The sequence below is a fragment of the Zingiber officinale genome, chromosome 4B (assembly GCF_018446385.1).
Source record: "Zingiber officinale cultivar Zhangliang chromosome 4B, Zo_v1.1, whole genome shotgun sequence".
Classification (NCBI taxonomy): domain Eukaryota; kingdom Viridiplantae; phylum Streptophyta; class Magnoliopsida; order Zingiberales; family Zingiberaceae; genus Zingiber; species Zingiber officinale.
The window spans coordinates 100,278,605-100,300,197 of NC_055993.1; the positions used below are offsets into that span (position 1 = coordinate 100,278,605).

Here is a 21,593-nt window from a genome sequence, read left to right on the forward strand (position 1 = left end):
AGATAATTATATGGTAAATTTTAAAAATTAAGCAAAGATCAAATTTTAACGATGAAAATATCCTTCCATATGGAGGTATACTCATTACTTAATTTACTTCCTTATAATAATATGAGATAGTCATGAAAAAACTACTGATAAATCTCATCTTTTACCAAATCTATTACTGAGTTATCAGTAGAATTACTTTAGTATCACATTGAATGCACTATTTTTCTCATGGAAAATATATCTAACATCCTTTATCTAGCTTAACTTTCTTTTCGGGATCATGTGTACGTACACTACTTGTTACTAATTATGAAAAATTAAAAAAAATAAATTTAAAGGCTAAGATTTACTCTCACTCTCAAAGTATCTCAATTTTTTTTTTTTTTTTTTTTGTGAGTGACTATTCTCTGGTCTACTCTACGTGGAATTCATTAAAGTAAACGAAGGGGCATCAATATTCCTTTGTGCCCAAGTAAATAAAAATATGGAAAATTTCACTTTTCTATTTCCTTCATCCCTGTGAATCTAGTAGATTATATATTATCCTCAGGTTTTTGAAGCAAAAGTATTTCTAAAACTTTGAAGCGTAGACTATAATTAACTGAATCCTAGAGAGGAAGACTCAAAGAACATAAACTTAGGGAGGCAAAGTGAAATTCCCTCGAATTAAAAAGTCATTAATGATAGTTTACAACAAGTTCCAAAGACTTATAATTATTTCATAGAAATAAAATGCTCCTCCATCTCTTCCACTTCAGCTTCCTCTAGAAGCTCCAATATATATAAATATATCAAGCCCTCAATCCATCTTCCAATCTTCTTTCCATCAAAGCAACCAAAATGATGAGCAATGGAGGCAGATGCAGCTGGCGGAGTTCAGCTGCTGCAACAGAGTTGGGTGGTGAGGCTAAACCTCATCCCCAATCTTATGACGAGTTCTCAGGCTCAGCTTCCGGCAGCTCCATCACCTTCCAAGAACTCACCCCTCATTCTTTCATCGATTCCTCCTCCATCTCCTGGACTCAAGCCTTACTGTACGCGATCTTTGGCAGCTTTTCTCGCATGGTTTCTGATTGATTTCATGCGTGTATATGATTTCATGAAATGTATGTACATGCAGGAATGGGACTGAAAGGCCTGAGACTTTTCTCTCCATGTTGCAAGATCAAGAGCTCGGTTCGAGAACCTGCATCGACAAGCAAGATCATGCATTGGTTTCTGCCATGGATCAGGATTTTTTGTTTCAGCAATACGGTTTCAGCCACGGTGATGAATCCATCAACCGCAGCAGTATTAATCCAAGTTCGTATTGTTCATGGCCCAAACCTCTTCTAAACCAAGAGGTGAACAACCAGTTGCAGTTCATCACCGGCACTAGTACCGATGCCAATTCAATCTTCCATCCTCCATCTCGAGCTTCCAAAACAACTTGTGGCAGAAAGGTAGAATTTTATTTCTGACATAATGAATTAATACATTAGTATTTTGGCGCCTTTAATGATTTTGTTCTTTGTGTTCACAGATGAGTTCAGTAACTCATGACGCATGCTCTTCTTCCTCCACCAAGAAAACAGGAGGTGATCAGAAAAGGCCCCGGATGGAGATGGCTTCTTCCCCATCACCGGCCTTTAAGGTACGGCCTATCGATCGATGACATTTCCTTAGATTATGATCCATCATGTATCTTTAGATCTCTTGCTTTTGTACTATCTTGCCTTTTGTTTTTTTTTATTTCACATGTAGGTCAGGAAAGAGAAGCTAGGGGACAGAGTCACTGCCCTTCAGCAACTAGTTTCACCTTTCGGAAAGGTATATATTCCCTTTAATTAACTTAAGAACGATTAACATCTGCATTAAATCATTGATTCCATTGATATTAGACTGATACCGCATCAGTTCTCCAAGAAGCCATTGATTACATCAAATTCCTTCATGACCAAATTGGTGTAAGCACTGCATACATTTTAGCTTTTCAGTATCTATAGCGATCACTAGCTTTATATGCGTTTGTCTGATTGAGCTTTAGGTTCTAAGTAGTCCCTACTTCAAAGATGGGCTTCCAAGGAATCAAAAACAGGTGCCAAACCTAATGCAGATGATCAACAATCCGTTGAGGGAGGACTACGATGCCGCGAAGCAGTTAGGACTGAGAAGCCGAGGACTATGCCTGGTCCCGATAACCGTTTTGTGCCCAGTGACTGGGGAGACGGCCGGTGATTTCTGGCACCCTACTGCAGCTTTGTTTGGAGGAAGCTTCAGATAGAGCATGCAAGAGCCAAAGTAGAAGAAACTGATTATTGAATAAGCTAGCATTAATTAACCATGTTTGAGACCTGAAAGAGCAGGAACAGATGCTGAATTTGGCTGGAAAGTTGAGTGATTGCTGAATTTAGCAGAAAGGGGGATGAGGAAGAAGGAAATGGGTGGGTTTCTGTTCCTGTTCTTTGAATTGATGCAGTGTTTGGAGTGTAAGTGGAAGGCACAGGCCACTCAGCACTTCACCATCATCCTTCTTGATTGAAAATGCAATTCAATAATGTGAAGAAGTCATAATTAATCGAGTACAATTTTTTCATAAATTTACTTATTTATTTGCTTTGAGATCTTGACTTTTGAGTTGTGTATATGGAATGATGATAGTGTCTCAGTCTTCCTTTTTTGGGGGCAGAATTCTGAGTGGAGGACCCCTTCAGCGTTCTTAGTTTCTTGATGATAATCTTTTGACTTTAAGGCTTAGTCATGATAGATAAAACAAAAACGGAAAGAGAAACAACATTTTTATTTCCTGTTTTTAGTTTCTTGGGAATTTTTTTAATACAAAAAGAACAATTAGGAAATTTTTTAAAGAGATTTCTATATCATATTTCATATAAACTTAGAATTGTGTTGCGACTCAATTGACCTCATCACTTTGGAAATCACCATCTCTCTTATTGTATGAAATTATACTAAAAAATATCTAGCATTTTTTAGAATTAATTTATTATGATATGAGACCAATAAGAACTAACACATTTATGATTGTATTTCTTCGACTCTATAAATATATCAATAAAATTACTTTAAAGATAACAACAACCATTAATCTTATTATCTATGTTGATATTGCTCAATCAGACCAAAAACTATAATCAAATAATTAAAATAACTTAATTGTCAGATTTGATGCTAGTATATTATGGTTATTAAATGTAGATGTGCTATATTAACGGTCTTCCTAATGCCGGCTCTATGGATATAGAGGAAGGTACATGTCGGTATACAGGCGTCAGACACATGGTAGGATAAATCCCATATCGTTAGTTCATGGTTATTAAAGCTCTAATGAAGTTTCAATGATATCAAATTATATGCACTCCTCACGGATTGGATAACTATGTGAATAATTTCTTCAATACGTTTTGACGTCAATTCTCATTAGGTGTAAAATGTTCCATTGAATGTCTAATCTTTTTTTATATAAAGGTCGTTGTGCTATGACAAAATATCCCTTGTGATTTACCTACCTATATCTAACTAGGGGGTCGGAGATACTGTTGGTACAGTTAACACCAATGATCAAATTTAGATTTTGATAAATGACAAATGTATTAAAGTTAGATATTGTGTTTATCTAATTACTTGCTTACCAAGTGCACAGGATTTGACAAGTCTAAAGGACTTGACGAGTCTAAAGGACTTGACACCGGGCTAAAATCTAGATAGATTTGTTGGACCTGATGGATGATGGGGAAGTACAAATAAGTTAAGAAGTGACATGATATCTGGTGGAAAGTCCAACTGGATCTACGGAACCTGATAGCTAACCAAAGTCCACTTGGATTTGTGGACCTTACAACTGACCAGAAGACTTAGGGAGTCAGAGTTAAGCGATTCTACATGGTAAGCGAGGTAAGTCACTAGATGAGAGTGATTCTGTGAGGATGAGTGCCAGTTAGAGACGTTAAGTGTTGGTCCAACTTAGATCTATTTTATAAGTCTAAGCTGAGACCATACCTAGATCTTAGTCTTTGATAGACGTGATTTAATTAATAACTACTTTATTTTAATTATGCTAACTCTGTTTTGCAAAATATATTTTATTTTATGGTTTAACTCTTTTTACAGGATTAAATGATAAAAATCAGTCTCGGATGAACAGTATATGAGGAGCCTATGAGGTGCTCTAAGGGGCCTTAGATCGGCTCTTGGAGGTGCCCTCAAAGAGATAAAATTGGCGGATAAAACTTTGTGGCGCTAAGGTGTTGAAGCAATCCCAATGGTCCGTGCAACCATGTGTTTTGGTGTTTGGGCAAACGGTTTAAGTTAGGTTCACCCTTGTATTTGATATATGTATTTGAGTTGTGCAGGTTTACAGGATACACATGTGACTCAAGTTGATGGCTTGGGGTCTGGTGAAGAATGGAGCATCCTAGGGACCATGACAAGGCAGCGAGAACAAGGGCCGAGGGAAGCGACTTCGAGGCATACGCGAAGGATGACATTGGGGACGAGCCGCGGGCTTGAATGCATCCGAGGGACGAGAGTCAAAGGAAGTAGACTTGAAGGCAAGAGGTCAAGGCTGCAAAGAAGCGTCAAGTGAGTCATAAGGGTGAGGGTACGAGTGCACGAGAGATTGTACTCGGAGTAAAATCCTAGTTTTAGGGTTTTACTGTAGCGTTATTGTAACAGTGTTGTAGCAGTACTGTAGCAGTCGACTGCTAGTTTTAGCAGTCGATTGGTATCGAGCCATTGGGATGTAACGGTTAAATTTCCACAGAGGGAAGTCGACTGCATATTTTGGCAGTCGACTGATAGGCAGGGTTTTTAACCCGCGACCTATATAACCAAAGCTTGAGAGCTTGGTTATAGTTGACGAAATAGAGGTGGTTAATCTCTATTAGTAGTCTACCTGTGTCCTAGCGTCAAAGGAGTCCTTGGTGAGGTTTCTCCACCCACAAGGAGGTTGAGCTAGCCGGAGTTTGCCGGGAACTAATCCACCGACGGATTGAGGGATCGTCCACCTTATGGGCACGCCATGGAGTAGGAGCAAGTTATCTCCAAACCACGTAAACGGACGTGTTAACGGTTTGCATTTCCTTTCTTAGTTTTAGTCTTTCTACTTGTTTGTTTGTATTTCCGCTTGCGCACTAACATTGTAGAAAGAAGCAAGGATTTAGGGGTACCGTCTATCCAACCCCCCTTCTAGCCGACCACCGGTCACTCACAAGTGGTATCAGAGCGAGGTCGCTCTCCATTGGACTAACCTCAAAGGAAGCAAAGATGACTGGCTTAATTGAACCGCCAAAGCTTGAAGGTAGAGGCTTATGGGACATCACATATTGGATGATGAAGATGGAGGTCTTTTCAACACGGATTGGGACACTATGATGGTGGTCAAAGAGCCGTTCGAAGTCCTGAAGGACAAGAAAGGGAAGAAGCTCCGACCACGACATTGGACGGAGGATCAAACCTCTTGGTCAAAGGCAAACGACAAGGTAATATCAATATTAATTGATATTTTGCCTAATGACGTAATAAGCCTTGTAGGTAAATACGAGAATGCTCACGATTTGTGGAACAAGATAAAGAAGGCTCAATGGGAAGAACCTATGCCTACACAAGAAGAAGAAAAATCCGAAGAAATAGATGAAGAAGCTCAAGTAGAGGAGGAGCAACCGGAAGGTGAAGAGCACTCAACTTCCGAGGAGAAAGAGGAGAAGGATGAAGAAATGCCATCCACTAGTGTGGATGAGGAGACATCCTTAAAGATTGAAGAACAATCCAAGACAAGTGAAGAAAGAAGAAGAAGTCTTGGAAATCAACCTAGCAAGCACCTCCACCGAAGTGAAGTCAAAAGACCATATAATATGCTTCGGATGCAATGAGAAGGGACACTACATGAATAGATGTCCTATGGGTAAGAAGAAGGTATCTCCTAAACTCAATTCAATTTATTTTGAATCTAATTTGAGTTGTAGAAAGAAGAAGGAGAAAAAGCACATAGTGTGCTTTACATGTGGTGAGCGGGGTCATTACTGTTAGGACCTTCGGATAGCGGCTAGAGAGGGGGGTGTGAATAGCCGACCCCAAATTCGCGTTTCTTTCTACAAATCAAGTTAGTGCAGCGGAAAAATAACAACAGAAACGTAAATGGAGAAATCAAACCTCAAGCACAGCGATGTAACGAGGTTCGGAGATGAAACTCCTACTCCTCGGCGTGTCCGTAAGGTGGACGAATCCTCTCAATCCGTCGGTTGATGAGACCCCGGAAAACCGGCTAATAAACACTCCTTCTGGGTGGAGAAACCTCGCCATAATCTCTTGCAACAGCAAGATAGGAGTACAAGAAAGAAAGCAAGAAACAAAAAGCAATACGAATGTAAAAACACTTTGCCTTCTCGTCGACGGGAGTCCGTTGATGAAGCAACAACTTCACGGATGCCCAACAGCAGCTGAACCAGCCGAAGGAAGCTCACTCGAAGCTTCAAGAAGTATGAGCTCAGCAAAGCTCAGTAAGACCAGAAGGAACCAGGAAGAAGATGCAGAAGCAAGAAGAAGATCCTGTAGAGTCGCTCGACTCTTTATATAGCTGAACCTGCAAACCTGTGAAGAAGAAGACACATAAACTAGCCGTTGTGTCGCAACGGCTAGGGCCTGGACCGATCAGGCACACTCCTGATCGGTCCAGGAGTGTTCTGATCGGTCTTGGGGACCGATCAGGACCTAGGCTGATCGGTCCCCAGACCGATCAGCCATCTCACAGAGCCACACTGATCGGACTCTGATCGGTCTGTGGACCGATCAGGCCTTAGGCTGATCGGTCCCCAGACCGATCAGCCAACTCTCTGTGAGAGTTGGCTGGACCGATCAGGACTCAGGTGGATCGGTCCACAGACCGATCCCCCTCTTTCTTCTCCCGATCTTCTTCGCTTCTGTATGATTACTGATCGGTCACCAGACCGATCAGGTAATTCATAGAAACACACTGTTTGGTTACTAATCGGTCACCAGACCGATCAGTCAACCAGCGTATCACTGGATCGGTCACCAGACCGATCCAGGTTTAGATCTCCCAGCCCTAAACCCTACTTGGTCCTGAGAACGAGCTACCGAGCCCTCTCTGACCTAGTCCGGAGAACGAGCTACCGAGCCCTCTCCGACTTCGTCCGGTCCAGAGAACGAGCTATCGAGCTCTCTCTGACCTAGTCCGGAGAACGAGCTACCGAGCCCTCTCCGACTCCATCCGGTCTAGAGAACGAGCTACCGAGCCCTCTCTGACCTAGTCCGGAGAACGAGCTACCGAGCCCTCTCCGACTTCATCCGGTCCAGAGAACGATCTACCGAGCCCTCTCTGACCTAGTCCGAAGAACGAGCTACCGAGCCCTCTCCAACTCTGCCTGGTCCAGAGAACGAGCTCCCGAGCCCTCTCTGACCTAGTCCGGAGAACGAGCTGCCGAGCCCTCTCCGACTTCGTCTGGTCCAGAGAACGAGCTCCCGAGCCCTCTCTGACCTAGTCCGGAGAACGAGCTGCCGAGCCCTCTCCGACTTCCCATGCTAAGCTTCCATACTTGGACTTCTCCCGTGCCAAGCTCCCTGCTTGGATTTTTCCGTGCCAAGTCTCCATACTTGGACTTTTCCCGTGCCAAGTCTCTATACTTGGGCTTTTCCCGTGCCAAGCTCCCTGCTTGGACTTTTCCGTGCCAAGTCTCCATACTTGGACTTTTCCCATGCCAAGCTCCCTGCTTGGACTTTTCACCAGATGTCTGGTCAACCTTGACCAAAGATTGCACCCACAATCTCCCAAGTTTGTATTCTGTCAAACATCAGAATACAACTTTTCTATTCTCGTCAAATATCAGAATAAAACTTTTCTATTCTCGTCAAACATCAAAATATAACTCGAGTCAGGTCAACTCGAGTCAGGTCAACTAGGTCAACCTTGACCTAAGGTTGCACCAACAATCTCCCCCTTTTTGATGTTTGACAAAACCATAATCAAGTTAGGTTAAACCGATAACCTAACTTAGGTTTTCCAATGTTCTTCCTTGAACATTCTTTGGACATTCTCCCATTCTCCCCCTTTTTGACACACATCAAAAAGAGTGAATCAAGGTCAAGAGTTTCTTCCTAATGAAAGTCCCATACCTTTCATTGAAACTCTTAATTTCCCCCTTGATACTAAGGTCAACAATTAACTTAGTGATAATCCCATATCACTCAAGTCTTTAGGAGTAAAAACTCCCCCTTGACCAGTAGTAAAACTCCCCCTAAAAGTCAACTCCCCCTTGACCATTGCACCAACAATGTCTTGGAGAGTTTCAAATCTTTAGAAATCTAAACCACCAACTTCCATAGCTGAAATTTCAGTCAACAGTCAAAAAATCAGCATTTGGCACGCTCTGATCGGTCACCAGACCGATCAGCCTTCACTGGATCGGTCACCAGACCGATCCACACTCTCCTGGATCGGTCCTAGTGACCGATCCACACTTTCCTGGACCGATCAGAATCCTCTCTGATCGGTCCACAAGTCTGATATCAGAATTTCTGATTTTCCTCCCGAAATTCAGAAACTCCTAGAAAATTCCAGAAAATTCCAAAAATTGTAAAACTTTGAGGATACATTCCTCATAACATATACTATCAAGAAAAAATAGTTTTCTATGAAAATAACTTCCATTTTCAAATCTTGATACAAAGTTTAAAAACTTTGAAATAGTTCAAGTTTACCTCAACTTTGTATCAACTTGCTCAATGATGAATGCTATCACTAGAAAAGCTTCATCAAGGTTTTTCAAATCACATTTGAAATGATTTTAAACCATTCAATTTAGGACCACAATCTTAGGGCTGAGTGTACATGACTTGTACACAAGCTTTCCCTATGATTCTCAGTTTCGAATTAGGCTCATCTAGGTACAAGAACTATGCACCTTGATCCTAACTCATTATCCTAATATCTCACACACATCTAAGGTGTATCAAACACATCCAAGTCAATTTTGATGTGAGATATGGGTTTAGGTCATCTTAAGCTAAGTTCTCATGCATTTTCTAAACAACAATTTGATTTCCATATCAAATTATGTTTTTGTCCTTAAATCAAATTAATTGATTATAAATGTAAAAGATGATGACATGGCATAAAATAATATCATAAGTAAAAACATGTGCCAATGTCATGATGTCATGTCATAAAGTATGAAACTTAAATAAGACATGATATTTAACTAACCTAAGCATTATCATGACATTTCAAATGATAATAAATTAAATATGATGTCATGACATGACATATGGCAAACAATACAAGGCAAATAATTTATAAAGGTATAGAAAATACCTAATTCTAGCCTTAGTTGCCATTTTTGATAGTTTTGATCATTTTGCGATAGGTTCTATATTCCTAAGTGTAATAGACCTAAAATCATATACCAAAGATTTTTAGATCACTATGTGCCAATTAGATTGACCCTAGAGAATTCCTCGAATATGGTTGGCACATGCTAATCACCTTAGGAATAATTTTTTTTTTTAATCTCATTTTCAAGGCTTGATTACACCTTGAACATTCCTAAAGTGTCACCTTTTTCCATGATTAGGTTAACTACCTATTCAAGTAAGGTTGGCACACCCTAAACCATCTAGCGTGATGGAATCACGCTCCTAGGAACCCAATACCTATTTGAGCTCATTGGGTTCACTAAATATTCACTAGGGATGACTTCCCTAGCAACCCTCCTAATAACCCTCCTAGGCTTTAAAGCCTTGGTCATTTGGGACTCATCAAGATCAACTCTAGGGGTGACTCCCCTTGTGACCTTGGTGATGGTCTTTCTAGCCCTAGGTCTTGTTCCATAATCGAATGGAACATTATGATAAGTGGGCTTTGATTTTTGACCCTTAGACCCTTGAGTTGACTTCTCTAAATTCTTAAGGGCCTTTTCTAAATTGTCAAGTCTTGAACTCAAGACTTGATTTTCCTTTTCTAATACCTCAAGTTTTAATTTGTCATTTTTCTTTGAGGTATACCTAGGCATATGTCTAGTTGTTTTGGGATTCCTACCTAGATTTTCCTTAACCTTAGATGAGTTAATTCTAGGGTTAGCATTTCTAGAATTGTCCTTACCTAGGCTAACATGTTTGGTACCTAAGCACGTGTATCGGTTACTATAGTTATCATGCTTATTGTTATTGACAATAGCAATAAGGCTACTAGCATGCATCCTACTAGAATTGCAAGAATGTGCCTTAGAGATTACCTTAGAGTTTGCCTTAGCTCCCCCTATAGACGTGCTCGATCTCTTGTCCTTGTGAGATTGCCTCCCCCTCGGACATTGGCTCCTATAGTGTCCCCTTCGCTTGCATTGGAAGCACACCACGTGCTCCTTACCCTTGCGTATCGGGACTCCGGCTTTCTTGACCTTTGGCGCCGGTGGAGTCTTCCTAATCCTCTTTGGACATTTACTCTTGTAATGCCCAAATTCCCTACACTCAAAGCACATTATATGTAATTTACTTGAAAGTAAATTGCTTGAGTTACCTAGGGTTGAGGATGGTTGTATGCTTTCTTCTTCATCCCTTCCGGAAGTAGAGGCTTCTTCTTCTTGCTCCAATCTTGAAGAAGAACTCTCCTCCTCTTCCTTAGATGTTGAGTAGCCCTCAACTTCTAATTCCTTTCCTCCATGACGTGAGCTACTTGGCTCACTTGACTCCTCTTCATGACTTGAAGTGGAGCTCTCCTCATGGAACTTAGCCAAGTTGTTCCATAATTCCTTGGCATTGTTGTATCCACCTATCTTGCACAACATATCATTAGGTAATGAAAATTCAAAAATTTTCGTTACCTCATCATTGATCATGGATTGGTGGATTTGTCCCTTCGTCCACTTCTTCTTCTCGAGAGGTTCTCCTTCTTTATCCACCGAAGGAGTAAAACCTACTCGTACACAATTCCAATTCACTAGGTTAGTCATAAGAAAATACTTCATTCTTACCTTCCAATACGCGAAGTCGTCGCGATCGTAGAAGGGTGGAATCGTGATGTCTTCTCCAAGTTGATCCATTCTCTAGCTCGTGCTCCCCCGGGTGTTAATCCGACGAAGAGCAACCTTGCTCTGATACCACTTGTTAGGACCTTCGGATAGCGGCTAGAGAGGGGGGTGTGAATAGCCGACCCCAAATTCGCGTTTCTTTCTATAAATCAAGTTAGCTCAGCAGAAAAATAACAACAGAAACGTAAATGGAGAAATCAAACCTCAAGCACAGCGATGTAACGAGGTTCGGAGATGAAACTCCTACTCCTCGGCGTGTCCGTAAGGTGGACGAATCCTCTCAATCCATCGGTGGATGAGACCCCGGAAAATCAGCTAATAAACACTCCTTCTGGGTGGAGAAACCTCGCCACAATCTCTTGCAACAGCAAGATAGGAGTACAAGAAAGAAAGCAAGAAACAAAAAGCAATACGAATGTAAAAACACTTTGCCTTCTCGTCGACGGGAGTCCGTTGATGAAGCAACAACTTCACGGATGCCCAACAGCAGCTAAACCAGCCGAAGGAAGCTCACTCGAAGCTTCAAGAAGTATGAGCTCAGCAAAACTCAGTAAGACCAGAAGGAACCAGGAAGAAGATGCAGAAGCAAGAAGAAGATCCTGTAGAGTCGCTCGACTCTTTATATAGCTGAACCTGCAAACCTGTGAAGAAGAATACACATAAACTAGCCGTTGTGTCGCAACGGCTAGGGCCTGGACCGATCAGGCACACTCCTGATCGGTCCAGGAGTGTTCTGATCGGTCTTGGGGACCGATCAGGACCTAGGCTGATCGGTCCCCAGACCGATCAACCATCTCACAGAGCCACACTGATCGGACTCTGATCGGTCTGTGGACCGATCAGGCCTTAGGCTGATCGGTCCCCAGACCGATCATCCAACTCTCTGTGAGAGTTGGCCTCGTCTCTGATCAGTCTGTGGACCGATCAGGACTCAGGTGGATCGGTCCATAGACCGATCCCCCTCTTTCTTCTCCCGATCTTCTTCGCTTCTGTATGATTACTGATCGGTCACCAGACCGATTAGGTAATTCACAGAAACACACTGTTTGGTCACTGATCGGTCACCAGACCGATCAACAACCAAACAGATCGGTCAACTGACCGATCCAGGTTTAGAGCTCCCAACCCTAAACCCTACCGTCCCGAGAACGAGCCACCGAGCCCTCTCGACCTAGTCCGGAGAACAAGCTCGAGCCCTCTCCGACTTCGTCCGAGCCAGAGAACGAGCTCTCTCTGACCTAGTCCGGAGAACGAGCTACCGAGCCCTCTCCGACTCCATCCGGTCTAGAGAACGAGCTACCGAGCCCTCTTTGACCTAGTCCGGAGAACGAGCTACCGAGAACGAGCTACCGAGCCCTCTCCGACTTCATCCGGTCCAGAGAACGAGCTACCGAGCCCTCTCTGACCTAGTCCGGAGAACGAGCTACCGAGCCCTCTCCGACTTCGTCTGGTCCAGAGAACGAGCTCCCGAGCCCTCTCTGACCTAGTCCGGAGAACGAGCTGCCGAGCCCTCTCCGACTTCGTCTGGTCCAGAGAACGAGCTCCCGAGCCCTCTCTGACCTAGTCCGGAGAACGAGCTGCTGAGCCCTCTCCGACTTCCCATGCCAAGCTTCCATACTTGGACTTCTCCCGTGCCAAGCTCCCTGCTTGGACTTTTCCGTGCCAAGTCTCCATACTTGGACTTTTCCCGTGCCAAGTCTCCATACTTGGGCTTTTCCCGTGCCAAGCTCCCTGCTTGGACTTTTCCGTACCAAGTCTCCATACTTGGACTTTTCCCGTGCCAAGCTCCCTGCTTGGACTTTTCACCAGATGTCTGGTCAACCTTGACCAAAGATTGCACCCACAATCTCCCAAGTTTGTATTCTGTCAAACATCAGAATACAACTTTTCTATTCTCGTCAAACATCAGAATAGAACTTTTCTATTCTCGTCAAATATCAGAATAGAACTTTTCTATTCTCGTCAAACATCAAAATACAACTCGAGTCAGGTCAACTCGAGTCAGGTCAACCTTGACCTAAGGTTGCACCAACAATTACCACACCAAATGCCCAAAGAAGAAAGAGATCAAAAAGTTGGCACATTTGAAGAAGGAGGAAAAGAAGTGGAGGAAGAATGGAGGCTCATGTCAAGGGGGAGCTCCAAAGGTAAAGGGTAAGGTAAACCCTAATTTAAATTTAAAGTCAAATTTAAATTTCTCCAGACATGCTAGGAAAAATAATGATTATCATCATGTAGCAATGAAAAATTTTGGATTTAGATATCATGATAGAAGTAGGGTAATTGTCGATCAAAACCCTAGGAAATCTATGCATGAAAAATTTAGAAACAATAGACCTAGGGAGACCCAAGGCATTAATCCCAAGAAGGGGAGACATATGCCTAGAAAAGTGGGTAGGTCTAGGAATGTCCATGGTGGACATGTTGACTCTAGGGTTAGGAACCTAGAAAGGGAAAATCAAGCTTTGAAGGCAAAGCTTGATAAGTTGGAGAAAACCCTAGAAAGATTCAATGTTGGATCTAAAGGTTTAGGTATGGTGTTGGGTAGCCAAAGACCCAACAATGATAGATCGGGTTTGGGATACCGATCTAGCACCTCAAAGGCCAAAGAGAGATCATATGCTAGGGTGGCAAATGATCATGGCAAGGGAGGATCATCCAAAGCTAAGGGAAAGTCTTATGCTAGGGTTGCATATGACTACAGCAAGGAGAAGCCAATAAATGGCAAGGGAAAGTCATTTAAAGGTAAGGAAAAATTAACCAAGGACAAAGTGTCCAAGGTTAAGAAAGTTAGGTTTGTAGGTCAAGTGTCACTGGAGGTGCACCGATGTGGCATAGCCATTGTAGATGAGACACCTAGGGAGGTGGCTAAGGCTAAGAGCTCTAGGGGGAGCTCAAAGAGTCAATTTGGGACCCATGACAAATGGATCTCAAGTGGATTTTACTTGGGAGTTTAGGGGAGTCATGGAATGTGCCAAGTGGTTTGGAGATGGACTTGAGTCTCAAACCTAGGGTTTTGACACAATTAAGTTGTGTTTCATTCTTGAAAATATGACATTGGGGTCATATAGCATGATAATTGGTTTTGGATGTATAGATACCATATAAACCAATGCTAGGGATGCATTGTGGGTTAGTATGGGCAAATACATCAAGAGGAAGTCAAAACTAGGACTTTATGTCAAGGTTCAATTGAACTTTTTAGCTAGTTTTGTGTTTTATATCAATCTTGGGATTTGTGATAAATATATTTTTATATATATTTTTCCCAAGTAGACATTGATAAAATAGATCTCTCCACAAAATTTGAGAATTTTTGGAGGTCTGTGAAATTTCTGGCGCATTTCTGAAGTTGGCCAGAAAAGACTGATTTTTTCATGAATAGTGTACCAGTCGACTGGTACAGTTACTAGTCAACTGGTAACAGTGTTTTTGAGCACAGAATATCTCTGTAAGCTCATTTTCATGAGGTCAGTCGACTGGTACTTCTTGTAGTCGACTGATACTAGTCTGAAAGTGTTTTCAGCACTGTATTTTGACCGGGTCAGCTCGCACTACAAGAAAATCTGCATTCAACAACACTCAAACGACAATGGTTTTATACCAAATCGTTGTCTTTTTACCTTTTAACAACGGTTTTAACAAAAACCGTTGTCTTTTAACAATTTTTTTTGGCCTACGACAACGATTTTTAAAAACCGTTGTCTATTTATGTTTTTTTGGGGCTACGACAACGGTTTTTAAAGGCTACGATAACAGTTTTTGAAAAATGTTGTCTATGTGCGCTTTTTTTGGGATTACGACAACGGTTTTTGAAAACCGTTGTCTATTAAGTGTTATTGAATAGCGTTGTTTTTCTTCTTTCGCTGCTTTTTCCCCTTCGCAATTTTTTGCCGCTGCTGCGTTTTGTCTTTCCCTCTCTCTGAAATTTTTTGCCGCTGCATTCTGCCCCTTTACCTTCTCGATCCCTAAAACCTCTCACTTGCTCTCTCGTTTTCTATGGTGATGGTGAGTGCGCAGCTGTGGGATTGGAGTAGAATGGAAGGCTTAGAGGTTTTCAATGCGTGGCTATCTTTGTCGACGCATCCTAAACCTCATCGCATACCTCTGATCTGCAGCCACGGATTGTACCAACCGCGACCTCGCCGACCTTGGAGCACTGCTAAGATCAAGCAGCACTTCTGTTTTATTCCTCTCTCGACTCGATCGCTCCTTTGTCCATCGCACGCTTTCATATTCTTTGCTTTTTCCTTTTCTTCTACAGATCATTTGAAGATGGAGGGCGATCTCCTTTCCATGGCTTCCACTCAGCGCTTGAAGTTATTCCAGGGAAGCCAGGCTTTTCCCTCCAACCTTCACCTCCATCTTCTGTCAAAACTAGGCATTCTGCGAAATTTAGGAGATAAAGAAAGCTGGTAAGCGAAATGAGTTCTTGGTGGAAGGGTAACTATCCTACAGCCAGGTCCAATGGTGACTCTTCGAGGAGGAATTCGACGACCACTGAGGAACAGAAGCAGACGAGAAGGACAAACACGTTCTACGGACCTTTGGAATCGCATTGGCATTTTCCGGAGCCCAAGAAGAAGAAGCCCCCTTTGACTTCAAAATTGACCTTCAGGTCCTTGTAGAAATCGCTCACTAAGGTCAGCAAAAGCAATGCATTTCCAACGATGTTCCAAGGTGTCCACGATCCGAATGAGGAGAAAGTGGTGAAGTCGTTGAGGGACACACTACTATCGAAGGGTCAGCTACCTGAGAAGTATGATGACTACCATACGCTTCTCCGGTATGGCTAGAATACATTTGTTAAGTAGCTGGAAGAAATTTCTCTTTTTGAATCCTTCTTATTATTATATTGATCATATATGTCCTAGTTCTATATCGTGTGAAAGAATTTTACTATTGATGCTATAACTTTCTATTCTTCTCTGCAGATTTTTGTGATTGTGGAACTTCAACATGTCTAAGGCAGAGATCATGTTTGTTAATATGCTCAAGTGGAGAGATAGTTCTGGTGTTTATCTTATTGGAAAAGTAATATATTCCTGACATGTTTTTCTCCCTATGGGTTACTATGTGGGCATTTCAATTCAACACCTCACGACTTTTACTGACTTTGACACAAATATGATGAAACAAATAACAATTTTCATCCAATTTCTACAATAATATTTCTGCCGAGATCTTTTTCCTTGCAAACATTAAATCAAATGACAGATTAAAAAAATGTCTTTTAAATGCTGGTTTTTTTCTAAATAATGCTTTCATTTTTTTCAAACATAACCATGATGATCCATGTGAATATACATTCCTTTGCAGGTTTTGGATTCTTTATAGGGCCAAGCAAGATGGACCAGTAGTCTTGGTAAATTACCTTACTATGAATATCATCCTATACCTTGGTCATCTCAATATAACTGTTGTACAAACACCTATTCAGGGTTGGCGTCATCCTTGGGAAGGGCATGGAGATCACTCACATGATCATGTGCCTGAAGACAAGGTATTATAGTACAAGCATGCCTTAATTCATCTACAATTTCCCTTTTGTTTGTGTATGTATAAGATGCTTCCAAAGCTTCAATATGATTATTGTTGACAACAGGTGCTTATTCATGAATAAGCTCCAAGCAGATTCAATTTCCCTATAAGATGTATGTTTGGATTCATGGTATAGACTAAAAGATTATTGTTGTGGCACCTTTACCTTAGAAGTGCTAACAAGCTCAATGCACATGATGAATCTCTTTGCTATCCTTTCAAACTGCTAATTTCTAGCTTCAATATGCATTGACATTGACCTGTTATGCTTGGATATTTTCTAGGTGTAGATGTTAGAACATCCAAGATATGCGAACTTGGAATATTGAATTATAGAGCTAAGCGAGTGCTTTGGATTGCCCTCCGCCAGCTTGAAGTAATTGAGACTCACAGCGGATATGGTTCTCATCACACATCTTTCCTGTAATGAATTAAGATTGTCTGCTACATTTTTGACCTGGCTCTGATCCATTAGATCTGTGTAACTATGCTGTAAGATTTCATAGTAGAACGAGAGACATGTGAGAAGGTGATTTCTTTGACTCATTTAATTAGATCTAGTCCTTTATTTGCTAATACTTCCCCATACTGATTTTTTTTTAAGCATGTTAGAATTGTGAAGAATTTCTAATTATATCTGTGTGCTACCTTTCTCATAGTTTATTGCAATGTGTGATAACTATTAGATGTTGCTATTCTTTCTCTCCATTATGTAGTCCTTTGATTAATATTTGCCAATTTTCCATAGTTTTTCACTTTAAGATCTTTCAAGCATCTAGTGACAAGTGCAAATTGGTTAGCATCTAGTGACATCCTTGTGTTGACTTTAGAGATTAAAAATTGATGTAATTAGCATGTTTTTCTGGTGCTATAATCCAATGATATAATTTATTCTTCCAATACGAGTAAACATTGTCAGATTCTTTTAAACTCCTTTATGTATTAGATTTCTTATGATTATTTCTTATTGCCTTCTTATTTTTTTAATTGTAGAGATCGAGCGGATCAAAGAAATACTTGCAATGCCGAATGGAAAGGTTAGTTTGCATCTAGTTTAGCTTTTTCCCTCTTAATGGAACATTCTTGAGATAGAAATGAGTGCAAAATAAGTCTGTTAATATCTTAGTTGTCTCGGAAGAAGTCTATTGTGTCACTTGTGCTGGGCTACTATATAATTTACTTAATTCTATATTTTTCCTTATGCTTGACGTTATAATTGTTCCTCTTTGAAAGTGCCCTTAATCTTAGTCCTTAATCTCCTATTGACTTTATTCACAGATTATTAGTCTTGATGAAACGCATACCTCTTGGGCGCTTGACAGATAAGTAGATTAGAAGTCTTTGTTTTCTTAAACACACTAATGGTTTTATTTTGTTTCTAGAAACTTGATGGCGAAACAAGATCTGTCAGAGCTTAGTTAGCTTAGTTTATGCAATGCTACAATAGATTTATCCGAGAATCCCTTGATCTCTCCTTTAAGATAATAATTGTGATTAAGAATCACCCACTAGATGAAGCCCTTGATCAAGTTGTATTCGCTATTGCTTGAATAAGTTGATTAAAGTTGCAAGTTGAGCCTGCACTTTCACTAAGACTAGAAATTTTATCCTTTAATCAAGTAGTAGTTTCTTGATGGAGTTTATTTAGCATATGAAACTCATTTAAGATTTATGTTTGTTGTTCAATACTTTTTTGACCTCATACTTGTTATAATTTTTTGTTTATAATGCATTGGACCTTAATGTAAAAAAGGCAGATTGTCTAACTTATGGCTCCATTTGTGATAGACGAAACTTTACAAACACCAGCAGATGTTGTGAAAGGCACATCCTTATAACAGGCAACCACTCTTTATTAGACTGCAGATCAACCTGCAGCTTCTCCCAAACTTTGCTCTTGGCGTTTAAGACGCTGTTTGGTTCGCCTGAGTATCCCAAAAAGGTCACTCGTTCACCAACCTTGGCTGATGATGGTGGATCAACTAACTCAACCTGGAAACAAAATGAATTCATTAGTCATTCTTGATGAATGATCACATGTAAAGCTGATAATTTCCCAGGTAAACCAACCAATATTATAATACTAAAAAACTAACAGGTTAGTAAAAGCAAAGACTTGTAAGAATGGAGGCAGAGTTAACGACTTAACTTTGTGTGGTCATCGTTTGATGCAGCCAAGACCATTGCTTGTGACTTAATGCCCCTCATGGTTGCAGGCTTCAAGTTACAAAGGACACAAACCTTCCGATTCTGCACCAGTGATTTAGAGAACATAGGAAATTCACATCCAAATGGAAGAAAATTTGAAAAGGGAAGCAAAATAAACCTGCATTTCCTCAAGAGGAATATATTTCACGAGGCCACTAACAACTGTTCGAGGGGATTCTTCACCAACATCAATTTCTTCAACATAGAGTGAATCTGCATCTGGGTGCTTCTGAACTTTTTTGATGAGGCCAACAGGTATGTCAAGTCTTGAGACAGAAATTTCTGTTTCAGCAGACTTCGTTTTTGTACTGCCAGAAGGCTTGTTATGTTGTTTCTTAGAATTTCCTACAGCAGGTCACATGAGAAACTTATTGAGCTCTAGGATAAGCTTTAACTTCATTAAGCCGAGTTTTATTAATACTTCAAAACTTGGAAAACCATTTACATTAATACAACACTAAAAAGTAGCTTCATTTGCAGGTCTAGGATAAACCTTCATGAAACTTTCTCCTTGTATCAAAAATTGTATATGGTCAAGAGTTACTAGTGCTTCAGATAAAGATGAACTCTTCTAATATATGTTTATATTTTGCAGGTTCTATTGACAAAGTTTTATGTTGTGGTTTTATTTGCCGATATGAATGGGGTACTTGAAGAGTGTGATTTATCAAATCTGTTATTGTGATTGTAGCAACTACATTTCTCCAAATTTCAGCTATCAACCATGTTTTACGTCTTCTACAGGTATTATATTCTTCCCTTTTATTTTTGGTGCTTTGCTCACATACTTTGATTCACAAAAATCCAGAATGTTGGAAAAGGTTGATATGGAAGAATCAGCAAGTGAGAAAGAGGAGTCCGATGAAATTCTACAAGTTGAAGATTTTGATGGGGCTTGAGTTGACAATAATTACTTGCAATCCTACATGGCATGAACCACCATCACAAGTTTCTAGTCTTTTGACAATTATTCATTAGTTGTAAATGAAGTTTATTTGTTTATTTGTATTGGGATAAATTTTATTTGAATATTAGACATGTTTTTTCTTTTGTGATTGTAATATAATTCTTGTATAAGTAACATTTTGAATGACATTGATATGGAAAATATTCTTTCTTTTGTGATTATGATTCTTTGTTATATATTTATATTGAAATATGATATATTGGTATTAAAAGATAATAATTTAAAAGACAATGATCTAAAACCGTTGTTGTTGTCTATCACCCTCAAAGACAACGGTTAAAAACCGTTGTCAAAGCCCCAAAAACGGTTGTAAACTAGCAGTGTTAATAAAAAATGCTCTAAACAACAACGGTTTTAAACCGTTGTCTTTTCATTCAAAGACAACGGTTTAAAACTGTTGCAAAACTGTTGTCTTTTCATTCAAAAGACAACGGTTTAAAACCGTTGTCGTAGCCTCCACTTTTAACAACACTGCCAGTTACAACGGTTTTAAAGGGCCTACGACAACGGTTTTTAACCGTTGTCTTTTAATATTTTTGTTGTAGTGTCGTATAGATGTATGAGATCTATGGGGGATAAATATATGAGTTTAGGATCAATTGGATGATAAGTTTTCAACAATTGGGATATTGTTCGAAAGCTTTTTGGATGTTAGGCAATGGGGGAGAAGTAGGGTTTAGTTGGGAAAACCTTAGTACTTTTGCGTAGGGGGAGCCTTGGGATAGGTTCTTAAAAATCTCTGTGGAAAAATTCCTAGCTCAATGGGGAGCATAGGTGTAGGGGGAGCTTTGGGATAGGTTCCAATGCATGTTTGCAATTTTATTTCGGCATTGTAAGTCCAAGTGTGTAGCCTTGACATTGTAAGTCCATTCGACGTTGTAAGTCTAAGTGTATAGCCTTGGCATCGTAAGTCCATTCGACGTTGTAAGTCCAAGTGTGTAGCCTTGGCATCGTAAGTCCATTCGGCGGTGTAAGTCCAAGTGTGTAGCCTTGGCAACGTAAGTCCATTTGTTTTATCATATTTATTTGCTATTGTTTTCCCTAACTTAAACGTATTGCTAAACATCAAAAAGGGAGAGATTGTTGAAGCAATCCCAATGGTCCGTGCGACCATGTATTTTGGTGTTTGGGCAAACGGTTTAAGTTAGGTTCACCCTTGTATTTGATATATGTATTTGAGTTGTGCAGGTTTACAGGATACACATGTGACTCAGGTTGATGGCTTGGGGTCTAGTGAAGGATGGAGCATCCGAGGGACTATGGACAAGGCAGCGAGGACAAGGGCTGAGGGAAGCGACTTCGAGGCATACGCGAAGGATGACATTGGGGATGAGCCACGGGCTTGAATGCATCCGAGGGACGAGAGCCAAAGAAAGTAGGCTTGAAGGCAAGAGGTCAAGGCTGCAAAGAAGCGTCAAGTGAGTCATAAGGGTGAGGGTACGAGTGCACGAGAGATTGTACTCGGAGTAAAATCCTAGTTTTAGGGTTTTACTGTAGCGTTACTGTAGCAGTGTTGTAGCAGTACTGTAGCAGTTGACTGCATGTTTTAGCAGTCAACTGGTGTAGTCGACTAGGTGCGAACAGAATGGTTCTGTTCATTCGGTTAGTGTGGATCAGTCGACTGCATGTTTTATCAGTCGACTGCACCAGTCGACTGCTAGTTTTAGCAGTCGATTGGTATCGAGCCGTTGGAATGTAACGGTCAAATTTCCGCATAGGACAGTCGACTGCATGTTTTGGCAGTCGACTGGTAGGCGGGGTTTTCAACCTGCGACCTATATAACTAAAGCTTGGGAGCTTGGTTATAGTTGACGAAATAGAGGTGGTTAATCTCTATTAGTAGTCTACCT

The 21,593-nt window shown here is 40.7% G+C and overlaps 1 protein-coding gene and 1 long non-coding RNA gene across 5 annotated transcripts; both read left to right on the forward strand.

Moving 5' to 3' along the window:
• Positions 1-748: 748 nt before the first annotated feature.
• Positions 749-2,570, forward strand: LOC121975718 (transcription factor bHLH123-like). Of its 4 annotated transcripts, none has more exons than XR_006110404.1 (7): positions 752-1,025; positions 1,112-1,433; positions 1,514-1,624; positions 1,735-1,800; positions 1,872-1,937; positions 2,018-2,323; positions 2,428-2,570. XR_006110404.1 is itself a non-coding variant. In XM_042527536.1 (6 exons), the coding sequence occupies exons 1-6, from the start codon at positions 832-834 to the stop codon at positions 2,252-2,254; spliced, it is 996 nt and encodes a 331-aa protein (XP_042383470.1). In that variant the 5' UTR covers positions 752-831; the 3' UTR covers positions 2,255-2,570. The 4 variants fall into 4 exon arrangements, 2 of the variants coding, with proteins under 2 accessions (XP_042383472.1, XP_042383470.1); XR_006110405.1 differs by having other exon boundaries at positions 2,018-2,314; positions 2,430-2,570; XM_042527536.1 differs by having other exon boundaries at positions 2,018-2,570.
• A 16,397-nt stretch (positions 2,571-18,967) lies between these two features.
• LOC121977777 lies at positions 18,968-19,637 on the forward strand. Its single transcript, XR_006111041.1, has 3 exons — positions 18,968-19,031; positions 19,372-19,433; positions 19,521-19,637. It is a non-coding gene; the product is annotated as an uncharacterized LOC121977777 (long non-coding RNA).
• The last annotated feature ends 1,956 nt before the right edge of the window (positions 19,638-21,593 follow it).